The following is a 23349-nucleotide window of genomic DNA, read 5'->3' on the forward strand; positions in this document are numbered from 1 at the left end:
CCGGGACTAGAACCTGGTGTGCCGGCGCCGCAAGGCGGAGGATCAGCCTGTTAAGCCACGGCGCCGGCCCAAATAAATAAATCTTTTAAAAAAAATTTACATGGACTTAAACACTGAAGAAACATAAAAAAAAATTTTTTTTTAATTTATTTGACAGGCAGAGTTCCAGACACAGAGAGAGACAGAGAGAGAGAGAGAGAGAGAGAGGTCTTCCATCCACTGGTTCACCCTGCAAATAGCCACAATGGCCAGAGCTAGGCTGATCCAAAGCCAGGAGCCAGGAGCTTTTTCTGGGTCTCCCATGAGGATGTAGGAACCCAAGCACTTGAGCCATCCTCTACTGCCTTCCCAGGCCATAGCAGAGACCTGGATCCTGGCTTAACCACTTCCCTGCTGTGTGACCTTGGACAAGTGTTCTAATCTCTACTCCCATCTGAAAAGAGGATCTAATTATTCACATTAAAGACAGGAAAATAAGTCAAGAGATTTGACATCATACAAACAAACCAGGAAAAATCTAGAAACATTTTTTGAATGATACCACAACTATGTTTTACAGCCAAATTTAACGTTTAAAGCTTAACCCAACTGCATTTTACTCTTAAAAAAAGTTTCAAACAATGAGGTTTGATTCATACGGACTCTACAAAAGAAGAAATCAAGCATCAAAAAAACAGGCCAAGGTTTCCCTGTGCCAACCAGGGGAAGGAGAAATGAGTGTGAGCTACTTGGTTTCAACACCAAGCGGTATATAATTCAATTCTGCACCAACCATGAACTAAGGCCTCAGTCCTCCACAAGAATGGCTTCATGAAGGAACTCAGACATCTCAAGAGCAAACAAAGCAAATAATTCAATTTAAAAATGAGCAACTATACCTGACTGGACATTTCTCCTAAAGAGGATATACAACTGGTCAGCAAGTACATGGAAAAAGTGTTCAATATCATGGGGCCAGTGTGGTGCCTTAGCGAGTTAAAGCTCCGGTCTGCAGCACCAGCATCCCATATAGGCGCCGGTTCTAGTCCCAGCTGCTCTACTTCCAATCCAGCTCCCTGCTAGTGCACCTGGGAAAGCAGTGGAGGATGGTCCAGGTCCTTGAGCCCCAGCACAAACATGGGAGACCAGGAAGAAGCTCGTGGCTCCTGGCTTTGGATCAGCCCAGCTCCAGCCGTTGCAGCCATTTGGGGGGTGAACCAGCAGACGGAAGACCTCTCTGTCTCTCCCTCTCTGTAACTCTTTCAAGTAAATAAAATAAATCTTTTTAAAAAATGTTCAACATCATTAATCATTAGGGAACTGCAAATCAAAACCATAGTGAGATATCACCTCATTCCAGTTAGAATGGCTATTATAAAAACAGAAAAAACATAACAAATGTGGAGAAAGTGATCTCTTGAAACACTGTTGTTCAGACTGTAAATTAGTACAACCATTATAGAACGCAATAAGGAATTTCCTCAGAAAACTAGAAACAGAACTACCACATTCCAGCAATCCTTCTATTAGGTATTTAACGAAAGGTATTAAAATCAGTATGTTAACAGACACCTGCAACCCCATGTTCACTGGAGCACTATTCACAATAGCAAAGTTAGAGAATCAACATAGATATCCATTGATGTAAAGAAAAAGAGAATGTGGTAAGAGTGGGTGTTAGCCTAGCACTTAAGACTCCCATGTCTCTTGGGGCTGGCACTGTGGTGGAGCAGGTTAAAGCCCTGGCCTGAAGCGCTGGCATCCCATATGGGCACTGGTTCTAGTTCCAGCTGCTCCTCTTCTGATCCAGCTCTCTGCTATGGCCTGGGATAGCAGTAGAAGATGGCCCAAGCTCTTGGGCCCCTGCACCCGTGTGGGAGGAGGCTCCTGGCTCCTGGAGGACCCCTCTCTCTGTCTCTACCTCTCTCTATAATTCTGTCTTTCAAATAAATAAAATAAATCTTTAAATATATATATTAAAAAAGACTCCCATGCCTGAGTTTGATTCATGTCTCTGGCTCCTAATTCCAGCTTGCTGTTAATGAGTAGTAGTTATGTTTCTGCCATCCACATGGCAGACCTGGCTTCAGTATTGTCTCCTGGCTTTGGCCTGGCCCATCACCAGCCATTCCAGGTATCTGGAAATCAGGGAATGGGAGCTCTCCTTCTCTCTGCCTCCCAAGCAATTTTTTTTTAAAAAGTGTGGCATCCCACATGGGTGACAGTTCAAGTCCCAGTGGTTCCTCTTCCATCCAGCTCCCCCCTGCAAACTGCCTGGGAAAGCAATGGCAGATGGCCCAAGAAGTGGGGTGGTAAGAGAGAGAGACTGACCTCCACCTGCCAGTACTCTGCCCAAATGTCCATAAGGCTGGGCCAGGCTGAAGCCTGGAGCCAGGAACTCTGAGTCTCCCAAATGGGCAGCAGGGACCCAAGTACCTGAGCCATCATCTGCTGTCTCTCAGAGTGTATATTAGAGGAAGCTGGATCAAAGGGTGGGACTTGAACCCAGGCATTCTAATATGGGATACAGGTATACCATCCTCTGCTGCTTTCCCAGGCTCATTAGCAGGGAGCTGGATCAGAAGTGGAGCAGCCAGGACTTGAATTGGGACCTATATGAGATGCCGGCACCACAGGCAGGGGCCTTAAACTGCTACCCCACAGCGCCAGCCCCACAGGGAGAAGTCATTAGGCTGCATCAAGGCTTGGATATATGCCCCCTCAACACACTTTAAGACCCTGTGATCTGTCTCCCCAGTTCTGCAAATTTTCTAGTTACTCTCAAGTACCTGGATACTAGTACCTGCACTTCTCTTCAGAGGATTCTGATAACTAGAAACTATTTCCATTTGTCAAATCAATTAGCATTATTTATACTTTAAAAGTTTAATTATATGGACAAGTTCAAGTTTAAATTCTTTATCTGGATCATGTAACTGAGAATTCTTCTATGATTTACCTATTGAAAGTATATCGTTGGCCGGCGCTGTGGCATAGTGAGTAAAGGCGCCACCCGTAGTGCCGGCATCCCATATAGGTGCCAGTTCCAGTACCGGCTGCTCCACTTCCGATCCAGCTCTCTGCTATGGCCTGGGAAAGCAGTAGAAGATGGCCCAAGTCCTTGTGCCCCTGCACCCATGTGGAAGACCTGGAAGAAGCTCCTGGCTCCTGGCTCTGGACTGGTGCAGCTCCAGCCATTGCGGCCATCTGGGGAGTGAACCAGAGGATGGAAGACTCTCTCTCTCTCTGCCTCTCTTCTCTCTGTGTAACTCTGACTTTCAAGTAAATAAATAAATAAATCTTAAAAAAAAAAAAGTATATCATTTCGGAGCAGGCATTATGGCATAATGGGGTGAAGCCACCCCTTGGGAATGCCCATATCCCATATTCCAGTGCCATTTCCAGTTGCAATTACTCTACTTTACAATTCAGCCCCCACTGTTTAATGTACCTGGGAAGCAGCATATCCTGACTTCTTCCCACCCATGTGGAAGACACGAATGGAGCTCCTGCCTTCTGACTTCTGCAGTGCCCAGCCTTAGCTGCTGCAGCCATTTGGGGAGTGAATCAGTAGATGGAAGATCTTGCCCTTTTTCTGTTACTCAGTCTTTCAAATAAATACTAATTAATCATTTTTAGTATATTCAGAGTCATGCAACCATCACAATACATTTTAGATTATTTCCAATACTGTCCCACAAACTTCCACACTCATCTCCATCCCTCCTCTTCCCTGCACCACATTAGGCCTCTGGCAATCATAGCCTTTGTAGACTGGCCTGTTTTCTAGACATTTCATAGAATTGGAGTAATTTAATCTGTGGCCTTTTGTGGCTGGCTTCTTCTGTGTAGCATAATATTCTCAAGGTTCATCTATGACGCAGTAAAAAAAAAAATCAGTCTTTTATTTTTGTATATGGCTAGGTAATATTCCACTGTATGATCCACTCATCAGCTGATGGATAGCTAAGGATATCTAAGATGTATTATACTTTTTGGTTATTGTGAACAATGCTATGGACATTTGTCCACAGATGCTTGTGGACCTTGCTGCTTTCAGTGAGTTGCATTGCGGTGTCAGTTTTAAACTCTACGCTTACTTTTTTAAGTAACTGCAGATTGTTCTCCAAATCATCTGCACCATATTTTTCCTCCTCATTAACCTTTGATATTTTATACAGTAGATGTATTTTCATTTCTCTATGGCTAATGATGTTGAGCTTTTTTTCATGATCTCATTGGTCATTTGTATGTCTCCTTAGAATTGTCTGTCCAGGTCCTCTGTTCATCTTTTAATTGGGTTGGTCTTTCTCACTGAGTTTTCAGAGATCTTTATATATTATGTATACAAGCACCTTATCAGATAAGTATGTGCAATTTTCTCCCTATCTGTGTTCTCTTTTAACCTTCATAGTAGTATCCTTTAAGGCAGAAAAGTTCCTAATTTTGATTAAGTCCAATTTACCTTTTTTTTCTTTGCTTGTGTTTTTGTTTTTTATCTAAGACATCATTTCTAATTCGTATCCTAAGTAGTTGCATCTACGTTTACTTTCAATCCCTTTTACAGTTTTAGCTTTTGATTTCTGATACATTTTAAGTTAACGTGGTTTGAGGCAGGGCTCCACCTTCATTATTTTGGATGTGGAAATACAGCTGTTCCAGCACTGATTTAAAAGAGCCTTTGGTTCTCCACTGAAAGAAAGGGTTTTTTTTGTTTGTTTGTTTTTTTAAAAGAAGTATTTATTTGAAAGTGAGATTTTCACACACAGAGAGAGAAACAAAGATCTTCCATCCGCTGGTTCACTCTGCAAATGGCCACAATGGCTAGAGATGGGCCAGGCAGAAGCCAGAAGCCAGTTTCTTCCTGCACACACTTGGGTGCAGGGGCCCAAGCACTGGGCTGTCCTCTGCTGCTTTGCCATGCACATTAGTAGGGAGCTGGATCAGAAGTGGAGTAGCCAGGACTCGAACCAGTGCCCACATGGGATGCTGGCACTGCAGGCAGCAGTTTTACCTAGTCACAACGCCAGCCCCGATAAAGTATTTTTAAAAAACCTAATGATAATTTACTATTATTGTAATAAAATATATGTGTAGGTATGTACACTCTGATATTTCACATGTTTTATTTATTTATTTATTTTTATTTTTGACAGGCAGAGTGGACAGAGAGAGAGAGAGATAGAGAGAAAGGTCTTCCTTTGCCATTGGTTCACCCTCCAATGGCCGCCGTGGCCGGCGCGCTGCGGCCGGCGCACCGCGCTGATCCGAAGGCAGGAGCCAGGTGCTTCTCCTGGTCTCCCATGGGGTGCAGGGCCCAAGCACTTGGGCCATCCTCCACTGCACTCCCGGGCCATAGCAGAGAGCTGGCCTGGAAGAGGGGCAACCGGGACAGAATCCGGTGCCCCGACCGGGACTAGAACCCGGTGTGCCGGCGCCGCAAGGCGGAGGATTAGCCTGTTGAGCCACGGCGCCGGCCAGTATTTCACATGTTTATTAAAATCATGGTAATATGAAAAAGTTAAACAACCAAGATTAATCCAATTCCTGTTTTCCCCAGGAATCTCAAGCTATCTTTTCTAATCAAAAGTACCATTCTCTGAAAAATGTATCAAATATTGTGTTTCTTTAGATAGAAATTTCTGTATGAATAAGATCTGTTCCTTCACTCAAAGAGTTATCACAAGTGACAGACATGTAAACAGAAAAAAAAATCAAAGCCACCAATCAAGTGCCAGAGGAAAAAACAAAGAAAGAAATAACTGTTTTGCCCTTGTCCTGACTATTGAGGAACAGTTTTGTTTTTGTGCAAGTTTTTAAACTCTTTACTTAGTACAGAATTGGCCGTCTGTGTATAAAGTTAATTGAAATGGATCTTAGTGGAGAATGGGACTAGGAATGGGAGAGGGAGGAAGGGGAGTATAGGGTAGGGCGGGTATGGTGGAAAGAATCACTATTTCTTTTCCTTTTTTTTTTTTTTTTTTTAGAAAGCTTTTATTTAATAAATATAAATTTCATAGATACAGCTTTTAGATTATAGCAATTCTTCCCCCGATACCTGTCCTCCTACCCCGACTCCCATCCCACCACCTACTCCCTCTCTCATGCCATTCTTCATTAAGAATCATTTTTAATTACCTTTATATACAGAAGATCAACTCTATACTAAGTAAACATTTCAACAGTTTGCACCCACACAGACACACAAAGTATAAAGTACTGTTTGTTTTTATTTTTTATTTTTTAAATTTTTTTGACAGGCAGAGTGGACAGTGAGAGAGAGAGAGAGAGAGAGAGAGAGAGACAGAGAGAAAGGTCTTCCTTTGCCGTTGGTTCACCCTCCAATGGCCGCCGCGGTTGGCGCGCTGTGGCCGGCACACTGCGCTGATCTGATGGCAGGAGCCAGGTGCTTCTCCTGGTCTCCCATGGGGTGCAGGGCCCAAGCACTTGGGCCATTCTCCACTGCACTCCCTGGCCACAGCAGAGAGCTGGCCTGGAAGAGGGGCAACCGGGAAAGAACCAGCACCCCGACCGGGACTAGAACCCGGTGTGCCGGCGCCGCAAGGCAGAGGATTAGCCTAGTGAGCTGCGGCGCCAGCCTTAAAGTACTGTTTGAAGACTAGTTTTAGTCATTTATTCTCATTTAGTCATTAATTCTCAGAGTACCACTCATTAAGGACAGACGTCCTACATGGGGAGCAAGTGCACAGCAACTTCTGTTGTTGATTTAACAACTGACACTCTTATTTACGACATCAGTGATCACCTGAGGCTCTTGTCATGATCTGCCAAGGCTTCCATATATGGAAGCCTTGAGTCCACATATTCCGACATTATTTAGACAGGGCCATAATCAAAGTGGAAGTTCTCTCCTCCCTTCAAAGAAAGGTACCTCCTTCTTTGATGGTCCCTTCTTTCCACTGGGATATCACTCACAGAGATCTTTCATGTAGGTCATTTTTTGCCACAGTGTCTTGGCTTTCTATGTCTGAAATGCTCTCAAGGGCTTTTTATAGCCAGATCGAATGTTTTAAGGGCTGATTCTGAGGCCAGAGTGCTGTTTAGGGCGTTTGTCACTCTATTGAGTCTGCTGTGTGGCCTGCTTCCCATGTTGAATCATTTTCTCCTTTTTAATTCTATTATTATTAGCAGACACTTGGTCTTATTTATGTGATCCCTTTGACACTTATTCCTATCTTTATGATCAGTTATGTATTTGAAATGATCACTTTAGTAAAATGGCATTGGTACCTGCTAACTTAATGGGATTTGGAGTCCCATGGCAAGTTTTTAGCTTTATCTTTAGGGGTAAGTCTGAGGGAACATGTGCCAAACTGTACATCTTCTCCCTCTCTTATTCCCACTCTTATTTTTAACAGGGATCAATTTTCAATTGTATTTAAACACCTAAGAATAATTCTGTGGTTAGTAAGGAGTTCAACTAATGGTATTAAGTAGAAAAAGAAAATAGTAAAAAGAATAAAATAGTAAGCTGTTCCTTAACAGTCAGTTCAAGTCACTATGATCAAGTCATAGTGTCAATTTAATTTCTACAGGTTTCCTTTTAGGTGCTCAGTTGTCAGAGATCAGGGAGAAAATATGATATTTGTCCCTTTGGGACTGGCTTATTTCACTCAGTATCATGTTTTCCAGATTCCTCCATTTTGTTGCAAAGAGAATCACTATATTTTTAAAGCTGTTCTCATGAAATGCATGAAGTTTGTATTCCTTAAATAAAAGGCTTCTTTGGGATTAAAAAAAAAAACAAAAACTGTCTTTTGTAGGCGGAAGAATGAAAGTAACTTCATCACAGAAGGGCTCTCAGAAACAAATGTGTTGACTCATCCAAGACTGAGAGCAAGAGGTGAATGCTTAGCAGCAGCAGCCAGGTGAGTACAACTCTGCTTCTCCCTCCAATATACAATTGCCTCCAGTGTCAAGCAATTAGCAATAGGACAGCAGGATCAAGTGGGAACAGGGTGTTTGGGATGAAAAGATAGGCAATGTCTTGTCTGTGTTAGCAGAAACATGAAAGAGTAGGCAGTCTCACACCCAGACCAGCTTGTGGCTAAATATGCTACCTACATCCCTGCATGCCATGTCAGCAAAGTATAAACACAATGAGGAGGAACACAGAACCAATGATTACCAAACATCTGAGGTCAAACTCAATAAAGAAAGTAACAGCTGAAAAACTGAGTGTTAAAAGCAAACAGAACAAGGAAAAACAAGCATAAATTTAAAAACAGAGGATAATTTTAAAAAATATGATTTTATATTCTGAAATTTAAAAACTTAGTAGATAGGTGAAACTGGAGAAGAGTCAAACTGAATTCAAGCATATAAGAAAATGAAAAGGCAAACCAAAGACTAGAAGATATTTGAAAACAAAGAACTCTTAGAACACATTTTTAAAAATATATTTTTCTAAGATTTATTTATTTATTTGAAAGGCGAGTTACAGAGAGGCAGAGGCAGAGAGAGATCTTCCATCCACTGGTTCACTCCTCAAATGGACGCAACGGCCCAAACTGGGCTGATCTAAAGCTGGGAGCCAGCAGCTTCTTCTGGGTCTTCCTTGTAGGTGCAGTGGCCCAAGCACTTAGACAATCTTCTACTGCTTTCCCAGGCCACAGCAGAGAGCTGGGTTGGAAATGGAGCAGCCAGGTCTCAAACCAGCACCCGTATGGGATGCCAGCATTGCAGGCGGCAGCTTTACCTGCTACCCCACAGTGCCAGCCCCAAGAAAACACATTTTAAAGAATGCAAAGTAAGAGGCCAGTGCTGTGGCATAGTGGGTTAAAGCCCAGGCCAGCAGTGCCGGCATCCCATATGGGTGCTGGTTCGAGTCCCAGCTGCTCCACTTTCGATCCAGCTCCCTACTAATGTGCCTGGGAAAGCAGTGGAGGATGGCCCAAGTCCATGGGCTCCTGCACCCATGTGGGAGACCCAGAAGAAGCTCCTAGTTCCTGGCTTCGGATCAGCTCAGCTCTGGCCATTGTGGCATTTTGGGGAGTGAACCAGTGAATGGAAGACTTCTCTGTCTACCTCTCTCTTAACTGTCTTTCAAATAAATAAAATCTTTTTAAAACATGCAAAATAGCTCATAAAAAAAGTGCTCAACATCATTAGCCACCAGAGAAGGGTGATTCAATATCACAGCCATGTATGGATCAGGATGAAATCAGAAGCCAGGAAACTGCAACAGTCTCCCATGTGGGAGGGCAGTGGAATGAATACAGCCCAAGTGTTTGAGCCCATGCATCCATGTGGGAGACCCAGAGGAGGATCCTGGCCTCGGCCTTGCCCAGCACTGGCTGTTGCAGCCGTTTGGGGAGTGAGCCAGCAGGTGGCAGATCTCTTTGTTTCTCTCTCTCCTTCTCTCTGGTATCTCTGCCTTTCAAATAAATAAATAAATAAACCTTAAAAAAATTTAAAAAGCCTACAGTAAAAAGTAACTAGGGCTATCACACACACACACACACACACACAATCCAGGTTTTTATTTGAGGAATAAAATAAAATGATCCAAAGAAAGTAGGAGATATTTAAGATAAAAGCACAAACTTACGGACACAAATTCAGAAAACTCTCCACACAGCCATTTGGTTTGATAAGATGCTTTCAATTGGTAAATTTGAAAATAAATGAAATGCATGAGATCTTACAAATTTTCAAACCACAAGTTTTACAAAAGATAAACAGAACACTACCTCTAAAAGAGACATGAAGCCCAAACTGCTGTAGCTAAGTCTACCACTTCAAACAGACAACTGTTCTACACATGAATTTTTCTCTTCATAAGCTCAACAACTTTTGTAAGGCTAAAACTACTCAGTTACCTAAACAGGATACAGTGTACTGATACAAAAATTCACATTTAATTTTGTTTAAACAACATTTATACACCATAGAGTGATAACGACAGGGATACAGAGAAATAAAACACAAAAATACCCCAAAAAGACCCATATAAAATTAAATTTTTGATATAACAAAATAGACAATTCAAATCAGTGAGGAAATAATGGCCATTCAATAATGTGAGGTTGTGATAAAGAAAAGCCTGCAAGAGATAAATTTACAGTAATGTTAATTTAAAATCTTTATAATTTAAAAAATAAGAGTTAAGAGACAAGTAAAAACATGAACAAGAGACTATGGAGGATATTTATAAGTATATTAAAGATTTAACATTCAAAGTGTATTAAAAATGTACTGTTACCAGTAAGAACATAATACAAAAAATAAAATAAGCAAAAGATTACAGGCATTCAAAGATGTGGAAATTGACCAAATATAAAAACATGCTCAGAAGCAATTACTGGAGAAATAACAAGTTCAACCAATCAGATAAATACAAATATCACATCAAATTGTGAAAAAAAATATAAGAATGATAAAAATTAGTACTCAAAACATTGAAGTGACACAGTTTTCCTTCATCTACATTAGTGAGAGTATAAGTTGGTACAGCTTTTTAGGAGGACAATCCATTAATCAAAATCAGCATACATTACAAACTGCTGATTCCACCTCTCAATCTACCCTAGAGAAGCAGTTGCACACAGCACCACAGCAGTTTTTAAGAGAAAAACCAGATACAATGTAACCATTCATCAAAAATATTTCCACACTATGAGCTATCTGAATGTTGATTCAAAAGAATCAAACACATCTATATATACTGACATGGAAACAAGCTAAGACATAGTAAATGGAAAAAAAGCAAGTTCTAGAACATGCAATTTTCCTATCACTTATATAAAATGGAAAAGATAAAATTACTTATTCTTATATAAGGTTACTTCAAAAAGTTTGTGGAAAGTTTATTTTGGTGCAGATTTTTTTTTAATTCATGCTTTTCATAACATGCATTTTCTATGATCTGTTTGAAGTACTCTCATATATTCCATATATACTCACAAGTATATAACATTTATAGAAATGCACTGAAAAAAGAATGGGAAAAGATAAAACATCGTAGGAATGATGAGATTGGTGAAGACACAGAAATACATGAATGTATTCATAATTTTTTTTCAAATATTCAATTTCAAATATTCAACTGAATTTACAAGCACCTAAATTGAATTGTACTTGTGGACATCCAGAAACCTACCTAGATCTTACAATTAACATTTTGCTGTATTCAACTAATTTTCTGGATACATTTCAAGTTGTGGATGTTAGTACACTTTAAACTGAAACAATGCATGAATGCTGAGATTGAAAATAAAATTTAAATCCAGTTAAATACACCAATCTCCAAAGTACCATTAAATGGGTTTTGACAATGCATTCACCTATGTGATCCAAATTTCTACTCAAGATAAAGAACATTATCACCTGAAAGATCCCTTATACCACCTCCTTCCTGTCAAGCTGCATGCCCACTGCCCCACAGGCTACTCCCACTCTGAACGTTTTTCCAGCATTGCTTGCTTTGGAATTTCATGTACATGAAATCAGATAGTATGTACTATCTTTGTAAAGCTTTCTTGCCCATTTAGCTTAACTGTGAGATTCACTTAAATTTTGTATAGCCATAGTTCATTTCTTTTTACTGTCGAATAGTATTCCACTGTGTGGACATACCAATTTGTTTACCCATTCTTGGGCTGATGGAAACCTGGGCCATTTCCAATTTGGAGCTATTATGAATAGGGCTACTATGAACATTCTTATACAAGTGTTTTTGTGGACATATGCTTTCATTTCTCTTGGGTAAACACCCAGGAGTAGAACTGCTGGCTCAGGGGGTAGGCTATTTGCTTTTTTAAGAAACTGCCAGACCTTTATCCAAAGTAGATCTACCTCATACTCTTTAAAAAGCATCACACTGTTAATGGTGATTACTCAAGAAGAAACTCAGGATGATTATTCACATCTGGATTAGAAAAACTCAAACAATGGCATTACTTCTGTTAGATGAAAAGACAAGACAGAAGTCCACATTCCATTTAAGTTCAGATATACTGACCACTGATTTCTAAGCAAACCATGGCTAGTGCCTTTTTGTGTGTGTGAATAAAACATTGAACATAGTCAGGTCCAATTGTTTATATTTTGTCTATGACCAGTTTCAATAGTGGAATTAAGTAGTTGCTACAGTCACTGTGTTGCCCACAAAGTCTAAAATATTTGTTATCTGGTCATTTATATACTTTGCTGCCTCCTATTCTTAAGCATTTATAAGTAAATAGGCTTTTTTTTATTTATTCCAAAGTGACATTTGAAGATATCTTGCTAACTTTTTTCTCTTTCATAGAGGAAAATAAATGGAGATGTGGAATTAGAATCCAGGTTTATATCCTAAGCCTCAGTTTGGTCATCTTTTTAGCATACTGGTGTGCTTTTAAGATTTAACAAGTACAAATACTTATGCCCACAGGCTCACTTTGACTACAATGCCCTATACGGAATCCACAAAATGAATCACAAATTTAGTGAAACAGAGTTATGGTGAGCTAGAGGATAGAATTATACCTTTATGCACTGTGCAATTATCTCTACAAATAAGACTTCCAAAGTGTAGAGCTATACAAATTAACATACAACCTCTGCCCAAGCACCAGGTTTATCACAAGCTAAACAGATTAAAAGACAATTTGTTCATCAAGACTGAACAGTTGAGTGCTTACTATGTGCTAGATGCTGTAGAATACAAAATGCAGACATAAAAGCAATATTTATCTAAACAACTATACTCCAGAACACAAGGTTTCCACCTGGGCACATCAGAGGTAACTTATGGCAGAGCTGGCATTCTATATGGGTCTGTGAAACAGGAAAGAACTTGACAAGAATAAGGCTATGTGGGAGGGAATAAGGCAGCACTCGGGGTATCAGATATGCTGATCTGTCTATGACATGAGGTGTCTGACAGGAAGGGAATAAGGTAGAAAATGACGAGTTACAAGGTTGGAAACTTACTTTTGAAGTGAGGATCCCCAGTTTTGGAGAATGATGAATAGACGAGCAAAGCTACAGTCTTTAAAACTATCTGACAGCAAGGTCAGGACAGTCCAGCTGACTCTCTGGATCTTTCTGGGAATGATTCAGGAGTTAAGAGACCACTTTCTCTTCAAGTCAACAACCGTACACCATTGTTTTTTTAACTAGCAGATATAAAAATTGGAAAGACTACAGTCTATTTGAACTTGGAGCAATAATGAAAAAAAATTACTAAAGGTTTTCATCTGGTTCCCTAAATGTTTTAATCAGAGAATTTATAAGCAAAGCCACTACTACACCCCCTGATAGAGATGGTTGGGAGCATTAAAGACTATGAAATTAAAAAACCTCACTGTTGGGGCCGGCACTGTGGCACAGTAGGTTAAAGCCCTGGCCTGAAGCGCTGGCATCCCATATGGGCGCTGGTTCTAGTCTCAGCTGCTCCACTTCCAATCCAGCTCTCTGCTATGGCCTGGGAAAGCAGTAGAAGATGGCACAGGTCCTTGGGCCCCTGCACCCATGTGGGAGACCCAGAAGAAGCTCCTGGCTCCTGGCTTCGGATAGGCAAAGTTCTGGTTGTTGCAGCCATCTGGGGAGTGAACCAGTGGATGGATGACCTCTCTCTGTCTCTACCGCTCTCTGTAATTCTCTTTCAAATAAATAAAAAATAAATCTTTCGGCCGGCGCTGCAGCTCAATAGGCTAATCCTCCGCCTGTGGCACCGGCACCCTGGGTTCTAGTCCTGGTCGGGGCGCCGGATACTGTCCCGGTTGCTCCTCTTCCTGTCCAGCTCTCTGCTGTGGCCCAGGAGTGCAGTGGAGGATGGCCCAATTGCTTGGGCCCTGCGCCCGCATGGGAGACCAGGAGGAAGCACCTGGCTCCTGGCTTCGGATCAGCGCAGTGCGCCGGCTGCAGCAGCCATTGGGGGTGAACCAATGGAAAAGGAAGACCTTTCTCTCTGTCTCTCTCTCTCTCTCTCTCTCATTATCCACTCTGCCTGTCAAAAAAAAAAAAAAAAAAAAAAAAAAAGCTAAAAAAAAAATAAATCTTAAAAAAAAAAAAAAAACAAATTGATTGTAGTTGTAGCAATGGAAGCACAGATCACACAGATTCAAGAGAATGGAATCTGCCATGTGGTATAGTGGGTGAAGCCACCACCTGTAGGGCCAGCATCCCATATGGGCACCAGTACACATCCTGGTTGTTCCACTTCTGATCTAGCTCGCTACTGGTGGCCTGGGAAAAGCAGTGGAAGATGGTCAAGTGTTTGGGCCCCTGTCACCCAAGTGGAAGACTTACAAGAAGCTCTTGGCTCTTGGCTTTGGCCTGGCCCAGCCTCAGATGTATAGCCATCTGGGGAGCGAACTAGTGAGTGGGAAATTCTCTGTGCATCTCTCTTCACTCTGTAATTTTGAATTTCAAATAATGATAAATAAATATTTAAAAAAGCTAATAAAGCAGAGTGGGCATAATTTGGTCAGGTTAGAGTTCAGATGGCAGAAAAGATGGTGAAGCTATTTTAGAAAATTGAAAATATATGGGAATTTTTTTTAAAGATTTATTTATTTATTTGAAAGTCAAAGTTAAACACAGAGAGGAGAGGCAGAGACAGGTCTTCCAACCGCTGGTTCACTCTCCAGTTGGCTGCAACAGCCAGAGCTGCGTGGATCTGAAGCCAGGAGCCAGGTGTTTCTTCTGGATCTCCCATGCAGACACAGGAGCCCAAAGACTTGGGCCATCTTCTACTGCTTTCTATGAGACTGCCAGGAAGAAGAGAAAACAAGGCCAAAGACAGCATATGGGAATACAAATTTAGGATACACATGAAGGGAGAACAGACAGGAAAGAACAAGGAAAGGAGGGATAGATATGTGAGGAGTTCGGGTAAAAGCATACAAAAGGCCACTATTTATGGGTCAGACTTTGCCAATTAGGCTAGAAACTACCAAAAGAAAAGCACCTCATGCCTTAGAGGAAGGTCAGTTCCAAAGTCATACCTCACCATGACACCAGAAAAATACTAAGAGGAAGTTACAAGTAAGAGCCAGCTCCACAATTGACTCAGTAACAAAGTTTAAACAGATGTAGGATAGGCTATTAGAGCAAGCTTTTCAGAAATATTAGTAATAGCACCCGATAAGAGAGAGGATGATATTATTAAGTAAATCTCCATTAAATTTGAGAGAAGGTAAGGTTAAAAAAAATTTGAGGAAGGGTGAAGGACAGGCATTTGGCATAATGGTGAAGCCTCTGCTTGGGACACCTCCATCCCTCACTGGAATGCCTGGGTTTTCAACTCCCAGTTCCGCTCCCACCTTCCTGTTAATGCATATTCGAGTGGCTGAAGGTAATGGCTCAAGTAACTGAGTCACTGCAACCCACCCACCTGGAAGACTTGGATTAAGTTCCAGCCTCCTGGCCTTTGGCTTGGCTCAGCCCTGGCTGTTGCAAGCACGTGAGGAGTGAACCAGTAGATGGGAGATTGAGCTCTCTCTCTCTGACATTAAAACAAACAAACAAATAAATAAAAAACAAACCTGAGTATCTTATCAAAAGCAACAGAAGCCTATTGAAGCGCTGCGGCTCAATAGGCTAATCCTCCGCCTTGCGGCGCTGGCACATTGGGTTCTAGTCCCGGTTGGGGCGCCGGATTCTGTCCTGGTTGCCCCTCTTCCAGGCCAGCTCTCTGCTGTGGCCAGGGAGTGCAGTGGAGGATGGCCCAAGTGCTTGGGCCCTGCACCCCATAGGAGACCAGGAGAAGCACCTGGCTCCTGCCTTCGGATCAGCGAGGTGTGCCGGCCGCTGCGTACTGGCCGCGACGGCCATTGGAGGGTGAACCAATGGCAAAGGAAGACCTTTCTCTCTGTCTCTCTCTCACTGTCCACTCTGCCTGTCAAGAAAAAAAAAAATTATAAAAAAAAAAAAAAGAAAGAAAGAAATGAGAAAAAAAAAAAAAGGCAACAGAAGCTGAGAACAGCATTAAAACAGGGAACAAGAGACCTGGGTGATAACCTTGGTTCTGTTACTCTTATTGGGTGTACAATTCAGCATGTCACAGACTCAGCTGAATGTTCATGGAATAACCTCCAAGCTTCTTTTGATGAAAAACTATCAGAAATACAGCATAAAAAACCAAAGGGGGGGTATACCCCAATATTGGGGGAACAATTATACTACTATAGTATAACAATACCATCAAACATTATGAAACATGAAATACAATGCCAAAGACTAACTACATGGAACCATATCACGATCCTCGTCATTCATTTAATTTTTACTACATTCAGATTACATGCCAGGACAGATGCTACAAAACCAAAGATGAGGGGGCCTGTGCTGCAGCTCAGTGGGTTAAAGCCACAGCCTGCAGCGCTGACATCCCATATGGGTGGGTGCATGTTCAAGTCCTGGCTGCTCTACTTCCAATCCAATTCCCTGCTAATGCACCTGGGAAAACAGCAGAAGATGGCCCAAGTGCTTGGGTTCTTGCACCCACATGGGAGACCCAGAAGAAGCTCCTGGCTTCAGCCTGGCCCAGTCCTGGATGTTGAGGCCTTTTGAGGAGTGGACCAGTGGATGGAAGACCTCTCTCTGTCTTTCCTTCTGTCTCTGCCTTTCAAATAAATAAATAAATAAAGAGAGGCTTATAAATCCAGTAAATGGGCAACAATGATACATGAAGTTATAAATGCTGTAACAGAAAAAGTTATGGGATACACAGGAACACTTAATCCAGTCTTTTTCCCCCCAAGATTTATTATTTGAAAAGCAGGGTCACAAGTTACAGAAAGGGAGAGAAAGATCTTCTATCCACTGATTTACTCACCAAATGGCCTCAACAGCCAAGGCTGGGCCCAGACAAAGCCAGGAGCTTAATCTGGGTCTCCCATGTGGGTGGCAAGGGCCATCTTCTGCTCCTTTCCCAGGTACATTAGCAGGGAGCTGGACTGGAAGTGGAGCAGCTGGGACTGCAATCAGCACACCTTTGAGATGCCAGGACTGTACCCTATAGGCACCAATGCTAGTCCCTTAATCCAGTCTTAAGGCAGAGCAGTTCAAAGATGTTTTCCAAATACCAGACCATCACAATCGGACACTTCAGTAGCCAGGACAAGGCAGCACAAGGGAAAGGGAGACCCAGAAAGGGTAGGAAAGAACAACACGAAATGGTAGAAAGGGATGATGAGAGAAGTAAGCCAGGCTGGTGACAAAGTGTTTGCATGTCATGAGAATAAGCCCTTAAGGACAATATACATTTATATGTAGAGGTGCCCATGAAACACTCAAGTGAGATTTCTGATAGGCAGTAGCTTATAATAATACAAAGAAGTCTATGACTAGATACGTGGACTTGAGAATCCCAACAGAGACAGCAACTAAAAGTGACAAAATATGTTAAGTGCAAGCAGAAAGTGTGAACAGTTGCAAGTGATGAAGAGAGCCATTTCAGCAGCTGAGAAAAAGACATAGGAAAAACAGCTAGTCTCCTTCAACAGTAAATGATAGTCAGGAATCTAACTATATATTTTACAACTTTATACATGTTTTAAAATTTTATTTGCACATAGAAAAACTTAAAATATTAACATTGGTTATACTAAAGTGGTTAAAGATCATAGGTGATTTTACTTCAAAACAGCACGAGTACATAATTGGGAAATAATAAATTTATCTTTCAAAGTTACAATTTTATTTTCATTATGAAATCAGTGTTAAATGATTTGTCCTTAATCAAACATGATGATAAGTCATGGAAAAGCTGTTACTATAAATAGGAGGGGTTTTTTCCAACTTCTTTTAATATAACTAGTTTAATTCTCCAGATGTAAATTCAAAGTCAATCTTAAAGAAACCAAATTACTTTGAAGGGGTGAGACAGGTAAGGCTGCTCTTTAACAATATGAAAGCATATACTATCATAACTTCAATGGTCTGTCACATAACACATTAATTCATCCTTTCCCTCCCTTCCACAACAGGACTACTTCCTGGACAGTCCAGGAAGTGCCCTCTCTCTTCTGCTGAGTGATGCTCAACATGAGCTGGGCTCTGCTGTTCCCACACCTACCACTGGCCTGCATTTTTAGCCTGCATCCAAAGTAAGGTAAATTGGATTATTTTCTCATAGTGCACACTTTTGTAAAGTTTATAAAGTTCCTTAACACGCCACACTCCACAGGACAAAGAATACCACCTTACAAAACTACAAAATACTTAGAAAATAAATACTCCTGCCTCCTCCCCTAAACAGACACCCAAGATGGGATGGACTCTGGTCTCCAGAGCACAGCATTTACTAAGGCAAGACCCAAAATCGGAACAGATGACTGAGAAAATGGCACTTCATGCATCTATAATAAAAGCAAAGGTACATGAGCAAAATATAGGGCTAACTGATCCAGAATTCTGGATATGCTTGGAAATCACGGCAACTCAAGTTTTAAGCTACTGTTAACTGTTAAGCATTTATTGACAGATAAACTTAACAAGGTAATGGACTCCAAAGCAGATGTCATGGGGAAAAAAAAAAAAAAAAAAAAAAAAAAAAAAAAGCAAGCAGCAAGCCTCGTCTTTCGGTCTGTGATGGCCAAGGATTTTATCACTAACTCAGTGAATTTTAACAAATCAGAAGATTTGCAGGTTCAATTTTCTCATCTACAAAATGATATAACTGGGCTAGATTAACAGTTGTCAACCATTCCTGACTATGAACCACAGTTAAGAAATACATTTTACATGGGGATATCTGTACCTACAAAACAAAGCTTTCACGAAACATTACTTTTCTTCTGATAAAATAAACATTCTTGAAATAAACTGATCTATTCTATTTCGTCATTTTAAAAACAGAAATTGCAACACATGGCCCACTACCTGCAGTTTAAGTAACCTCTCTAGGCTTCTCTCACTACTTTGACTCCAATTATACTGAATGCATTTTATTTAATATTTGCATTATCAGCCACTAGGTATTAATTTTCTTTGTCCGGTGTCTTCATAAATGGCAACTACTTACTCCTGATGCGTCTTTACTACTAAGCTTGAGAAACCAGCTGGAAACACTTCCATCACCACCCCCTAGTCTGCTTTAGAAGGTATTTCTGAAAGTCAAATGACTTGATTGATGTGTCTGTAAGCATTCTGAAACCGCTTACAAGTTTAAGATATTTAGCCACATAGACAACGAAGTAGAATCTGTATATATGGCTGCTTTAAATATGGCAATGTGATATAACATGCAATGTTTTCAGATCATACAAAATATAATTTATTTTTAAATGTGTGTGTTTTTTTTTTTTTAATTTTTTTTTTTTTGACAGGCAGAGTGGACAGTGAGAGAGAGAGAGAGACAGAGAGAAAGGTCTTCCTTTTGCTGTTGGTTCACCCTCTAATGGCCGCCACGGTAGCGCGCTGCGGCCGGCGCACCGCGCTGTTCCGATGGCAGGAGCCAGGTGCTTCTCCTGGTCTCCCATGGGGTGCAGGGCCCAAGCACTGGGGCCATCCTCCACTGCACTCCCTGGCCACAGCAGAGAGCTGGCCTGGAAGAGGGGCAACCGGGACAGGATCGGTGCCCTGACCGGGACTAGAACCCGGTGTGCCGGCGCCGCAAGGCAGAGGATTAGCCTGTTGAGCCACGGCGCCGGCCTAAATGTGTGCTTTTTAATGTATCTAATTCACTTGGAAAGGAATCTCAGAACAAATGTAGGAATGAACATTTGGCACAGTGGTTAAGACATGACTTGGGAAGCCTGCACCCCATATCAGAGTGCCTGGGTTTGGGTTCTGGCTCTGCTCCCAAGTCTAGCTTCCTGCTAATGCAAAACTTAGGAGACAGCAGGTTATGGCTCAAGTTTTTGGGTCCCTGTCACCCACATGGGAAGACCTACATTGAGTTCTCAGCTCCCACCTTCGGCCTGGCAAAGCCTTGGCTGTTGCAGGTACATGAGGAGTGGAATCAGTGGATTGGTGATCTCTGTTTCTCTTTCAAATAAATAAAATTTTTTTAAAGTTTTTTTTTTTTTAAATACAACCTTTTCTCTTACCACCTATATTTTATGATCAAAAAAGTCATGGGACAACTAGTAAAAGAAAAAATCTGCACAAATGTCAGAGGACTTATTTAGAAAAAAGGTATTATCAAAAATTCTAAAAGTTTTAAAGAAATAACAGAGGTAAGAATAGTTCTGATGATGTAACAAGCCACCATACACTGTTAAGTATAAGTTTTAGAAACTTTCAGGAAGGCACTTGTCAACATGTTTTCAAAATTAAAAGGTATACATGAATGACCTAAAAATTCCACCTGTATAAACATATTCCAAGGAAACAAATTTACAAAATGTACTCTCAATGGTGAAGGGAACAGGAGGGAGGATCCGTACGTTCAAAACGAAAAAAAGAAAAATCGTAACATATCTAACTGTAAAATGGAAACACTATTCCGCTAAATAAAAAAACCTTTTATTGATAAAAACTATAATACAGATAAAAATTATAATGTAGATCTTTCTTCACATGGGAAGAGGCCCACAATATTTTGTGTATTTTTTAATTTACAAAGATGAAATGTTACACACATTTCAGACATGTTAACAGTGAGTAACTGAGGCAAGGAGCTTGGGCGGCTAACCTGTATCTATCTATCTATCTATCTATCTATCTATCTATCTATCTCTCTATGTGTGCCTTATAAGCATTAGCACTAGGCACTTCTCCTGGCAACCATATCCCCACAGGAAAACATCTCTCCACACTGATCTTGTTTTTGTGGGCCTAGGCAGATGCAGCCATGCTCCAGGTACAGAGCCTCCTCTCAACACTCACCCACATATCCCTGAAGGGATGCTCTTCTGTTGGGATAGGATTACAGATAATTTTCACTTATTTATGTTATCCTGCCCTAGCTACTATTATTACAACAAACAGATTTACTATTCACCGATAAGAGTAATACTTATTCATGTTGAAAAAGGTCTTGCCTAACCCTTCTAAAACTTACCACAACTTGACTTGCACCACTTCCATGGCCCTTACACACTGCCCTATACTTTGATAATTCGTGTCCAGGTTATCTACTTACATGCATATATACCCAATAAAATCACTACCCTTAGGTCACATAACACAAAGGTCAAAGGGCACTTCGGATAGTAAGAAATCTGAAGTAATGCAGTACTGGCCATGAGAAGACACAGAGGAAGAGAGATGGGAAGGTGGCCTATAAAAACCAAGCCCTCTCCACCACTCAAAAATGTCTTTGGCAAAAAGTCAGTACACTCCAAAAACACACAATGAAGAGTTACCATTGTTTATCATTTTTTCGCCATTTAACTCCAGCTGCGGGCTTCGTTTCTTCATCAAACTACTCGGTTCCCAAAAGAAGATAGCAATTTAAAAAAAACCCTGAGTGATTACCATGCAGTTAGGCAAGGCATCTGTAAAATAATACAACCGCTGGACTAGGATTAAAGAAGAACTGGGTTCTTTTCTTGGCTCTATGGAATATGTAATTTTACACAAGGCAAAAATCACCACCTCGCTGGGTCTCGGTTTTCTCATCTCTAAAGTGGAGGCTGGGCTCAGAAATCTCCAAGGCCCCCCTTCAGCTCGTGACAGGGCTTCGAGTCCCTTTCCAGCCTTGGAGGAGCTCCCTTCAGCCGGCAGAATCACAGCCAGCCAACTCTCGTTCTCAACTCAAGTTTATTTTCGATCAGGAACAAAAGGTCTGTCAAGAGCCACTAACCCAGGATCCTCCGAGGGATTCAAAAAGAAAAAGGCAAAACTAGTTTACTTAAGGGTGTGGGTGTGGGTGTGGGCGTGTGGGGGGGCACTAGTCCCTATTCAGACCTGCAAAGCCCCCATCCACCCACCAAGGCAGCACTCCGCGAGTGGAAGGTTCAAATCTGTCTTTTAAAACAAAGAACTCCCGCACCGAAAAGCGGCTAGCAGACCTCCGCAACCATCGCTCCCAAGTTCCGAAGGCACAGGAAGCGACACCGTGCTGTTCCGAGACAGGATTCACTCCCCCTCCCCGCCTCCGCGCGCTCCAAGAAGCGAATTTGTCAGGAAGGGAAAAAAAAAAAAAAACCTCTGCGATGGAAAACGCCTAAGGGAGGAACCAAGCTTTTTTAAGGGCCTCTTCGCTGTCCACAGTCAAGTGCATTTTCGAGTACAATGTACTTCTGTGATTAACTCACCGCGACGCGTCCGTGCAACCCACACACCCACACACACACACACTCAGCCCTCGCCCGCACTCCCCCGACGCGTCGGGCGGCAGCGTGGACGAGTCACAAGATAGCGGCGGGAGTGGAAATTTCCTCTCCCCAGGCGTGGGGCAGGGGCAGGGGCTGGCTTCCCCGAACCGACCGCTCGGCGCGCCGGGCGCCTCCGCCGCGGCCTCTCGGGGCCGCCGCGCTCGCTACAAAGGAGGCCCCGGGCGTTCGGGGGCTCGGGGCCGGGCAGGGGTCCCCGGCTTCCGGCGTCCCCGGGGCGGGAGGCCCGGGTAGCACGTGCGCCCCGCTCCCGGCCCGGAGGAAGGAGCCCGCGCGGCGCGGCCCGATCAGGGCTGCCCGGGGGAGCCGGTGCCTCCGGAGTGCGCGGCGGCCCGCTCGGCCCAGCGAAAAATGAATGGGGCCGCGCTCCGCCGCCGCCCATGTTAGGGCACGGCGCCGGGAACAAGCGCGCTGCGGGCGGCTCCTCCCGCCGGCCCTCTCCCACCCAACCACCGCCCGCTCACCCCAGCTCTTGGCGGTGCGCCCCACGAACTCTCCGGAGGTCGGGTTGTAGATGAAGCGCTTCCACTCGGCCAGGCTCTGGTTGAAGGACTTCTTCTCTTTCTTCGTCATGGTGTGCGTGCGGACAGCGAGGGGGAGCTACGGCCGCGCGGGTGGAGGCGGCGAGGAGCGCGGAGGCGCGTCCCGGCACTAGCGGCGCAACCCGGCGACGGCGGCAGAGGGCGGGACGGCCGAGGACACCTCCTCGTTACGGGGAGCACTCGACCCGACTGCGCCGTGCCGGGCCGGGAGGCCGCTCGGGCCGCGGGTGCCTGACGTCTCCGCGCGCCGCAGCCAATCCCCGAGCCGCTCGGCCCGCGCCGCCGCCGCCGCCGCCGCCCGCCTCAGCTGAGGAGCCGCCGGAGGCGACCGGGACGCCCCGCCCCGGCCACGCCCCCGGCCACGCCCCGCGGCGCCCGCCCGGCCGGGCTCCCTCAGCCCCGGGCCTGAGGAGTCGGGAGCTTCGCGGGGCAGCGACGTCTGAGAGTCTCGGGGGGCTCAGTCACAGTGACATCGATAGCGATCAGCAAGAAAAAATGGGAGGCCCTGGCCGGCGGGTGTCTCAGCTGGAAGGCCGGGCTTCCCGCGCGCGCCCGGGCGCCTCGGGCTCTGAGGCGATGCTGCCAGCCGCGCG

The 23349-nt window shown here is 43.2% G+C and overlaps 1 protein-coding gene across 2 annotated transcripts in view; it reads right to left on the reverse strand.

The window, feature by feature from the left end:
• ATP1B3 (ATPase Na+/K+ transporting subunit beta 3) overlaps positions 1–22939 on the reverse strand; it is a 56118-nt gene extending 33179 nt beyond the window's left edge. The window contains exon 1 of one of the 2 annotated variants that reach the window (XM_062213903.1): positions 22679–22939. In XM_062213903.1, coding sequence (XP_062069887.1) covers positions 22679–22787 — 109 coding nt within the window. In that variant the 5' untranslated portion in view covers positions 22788–22939. The remainder of the gene's footprint in view (positions 1–22678) is intronic. The other variant, XM_062213893.1, reaches the window with a different exon arrangement.
• Positions 22940–23349: the final 410 nt, after the last annotated feature.

This window comes from Lepus europaeus, chromosome 2, assembly GCF_033115175.1.
Source record: "Lepus europaeus isolate LE1 chromosome 2, mLepTim1.pri, whole genome shotgun sequence".
In the NCBI taxonomy this organism is placed as follows: domain Eukaryota; kingdom Metazoa; phylum Chordata; class Mammalia; order Lagomorpha; family Leporidae; genus Lepus; species Lepus europaeus.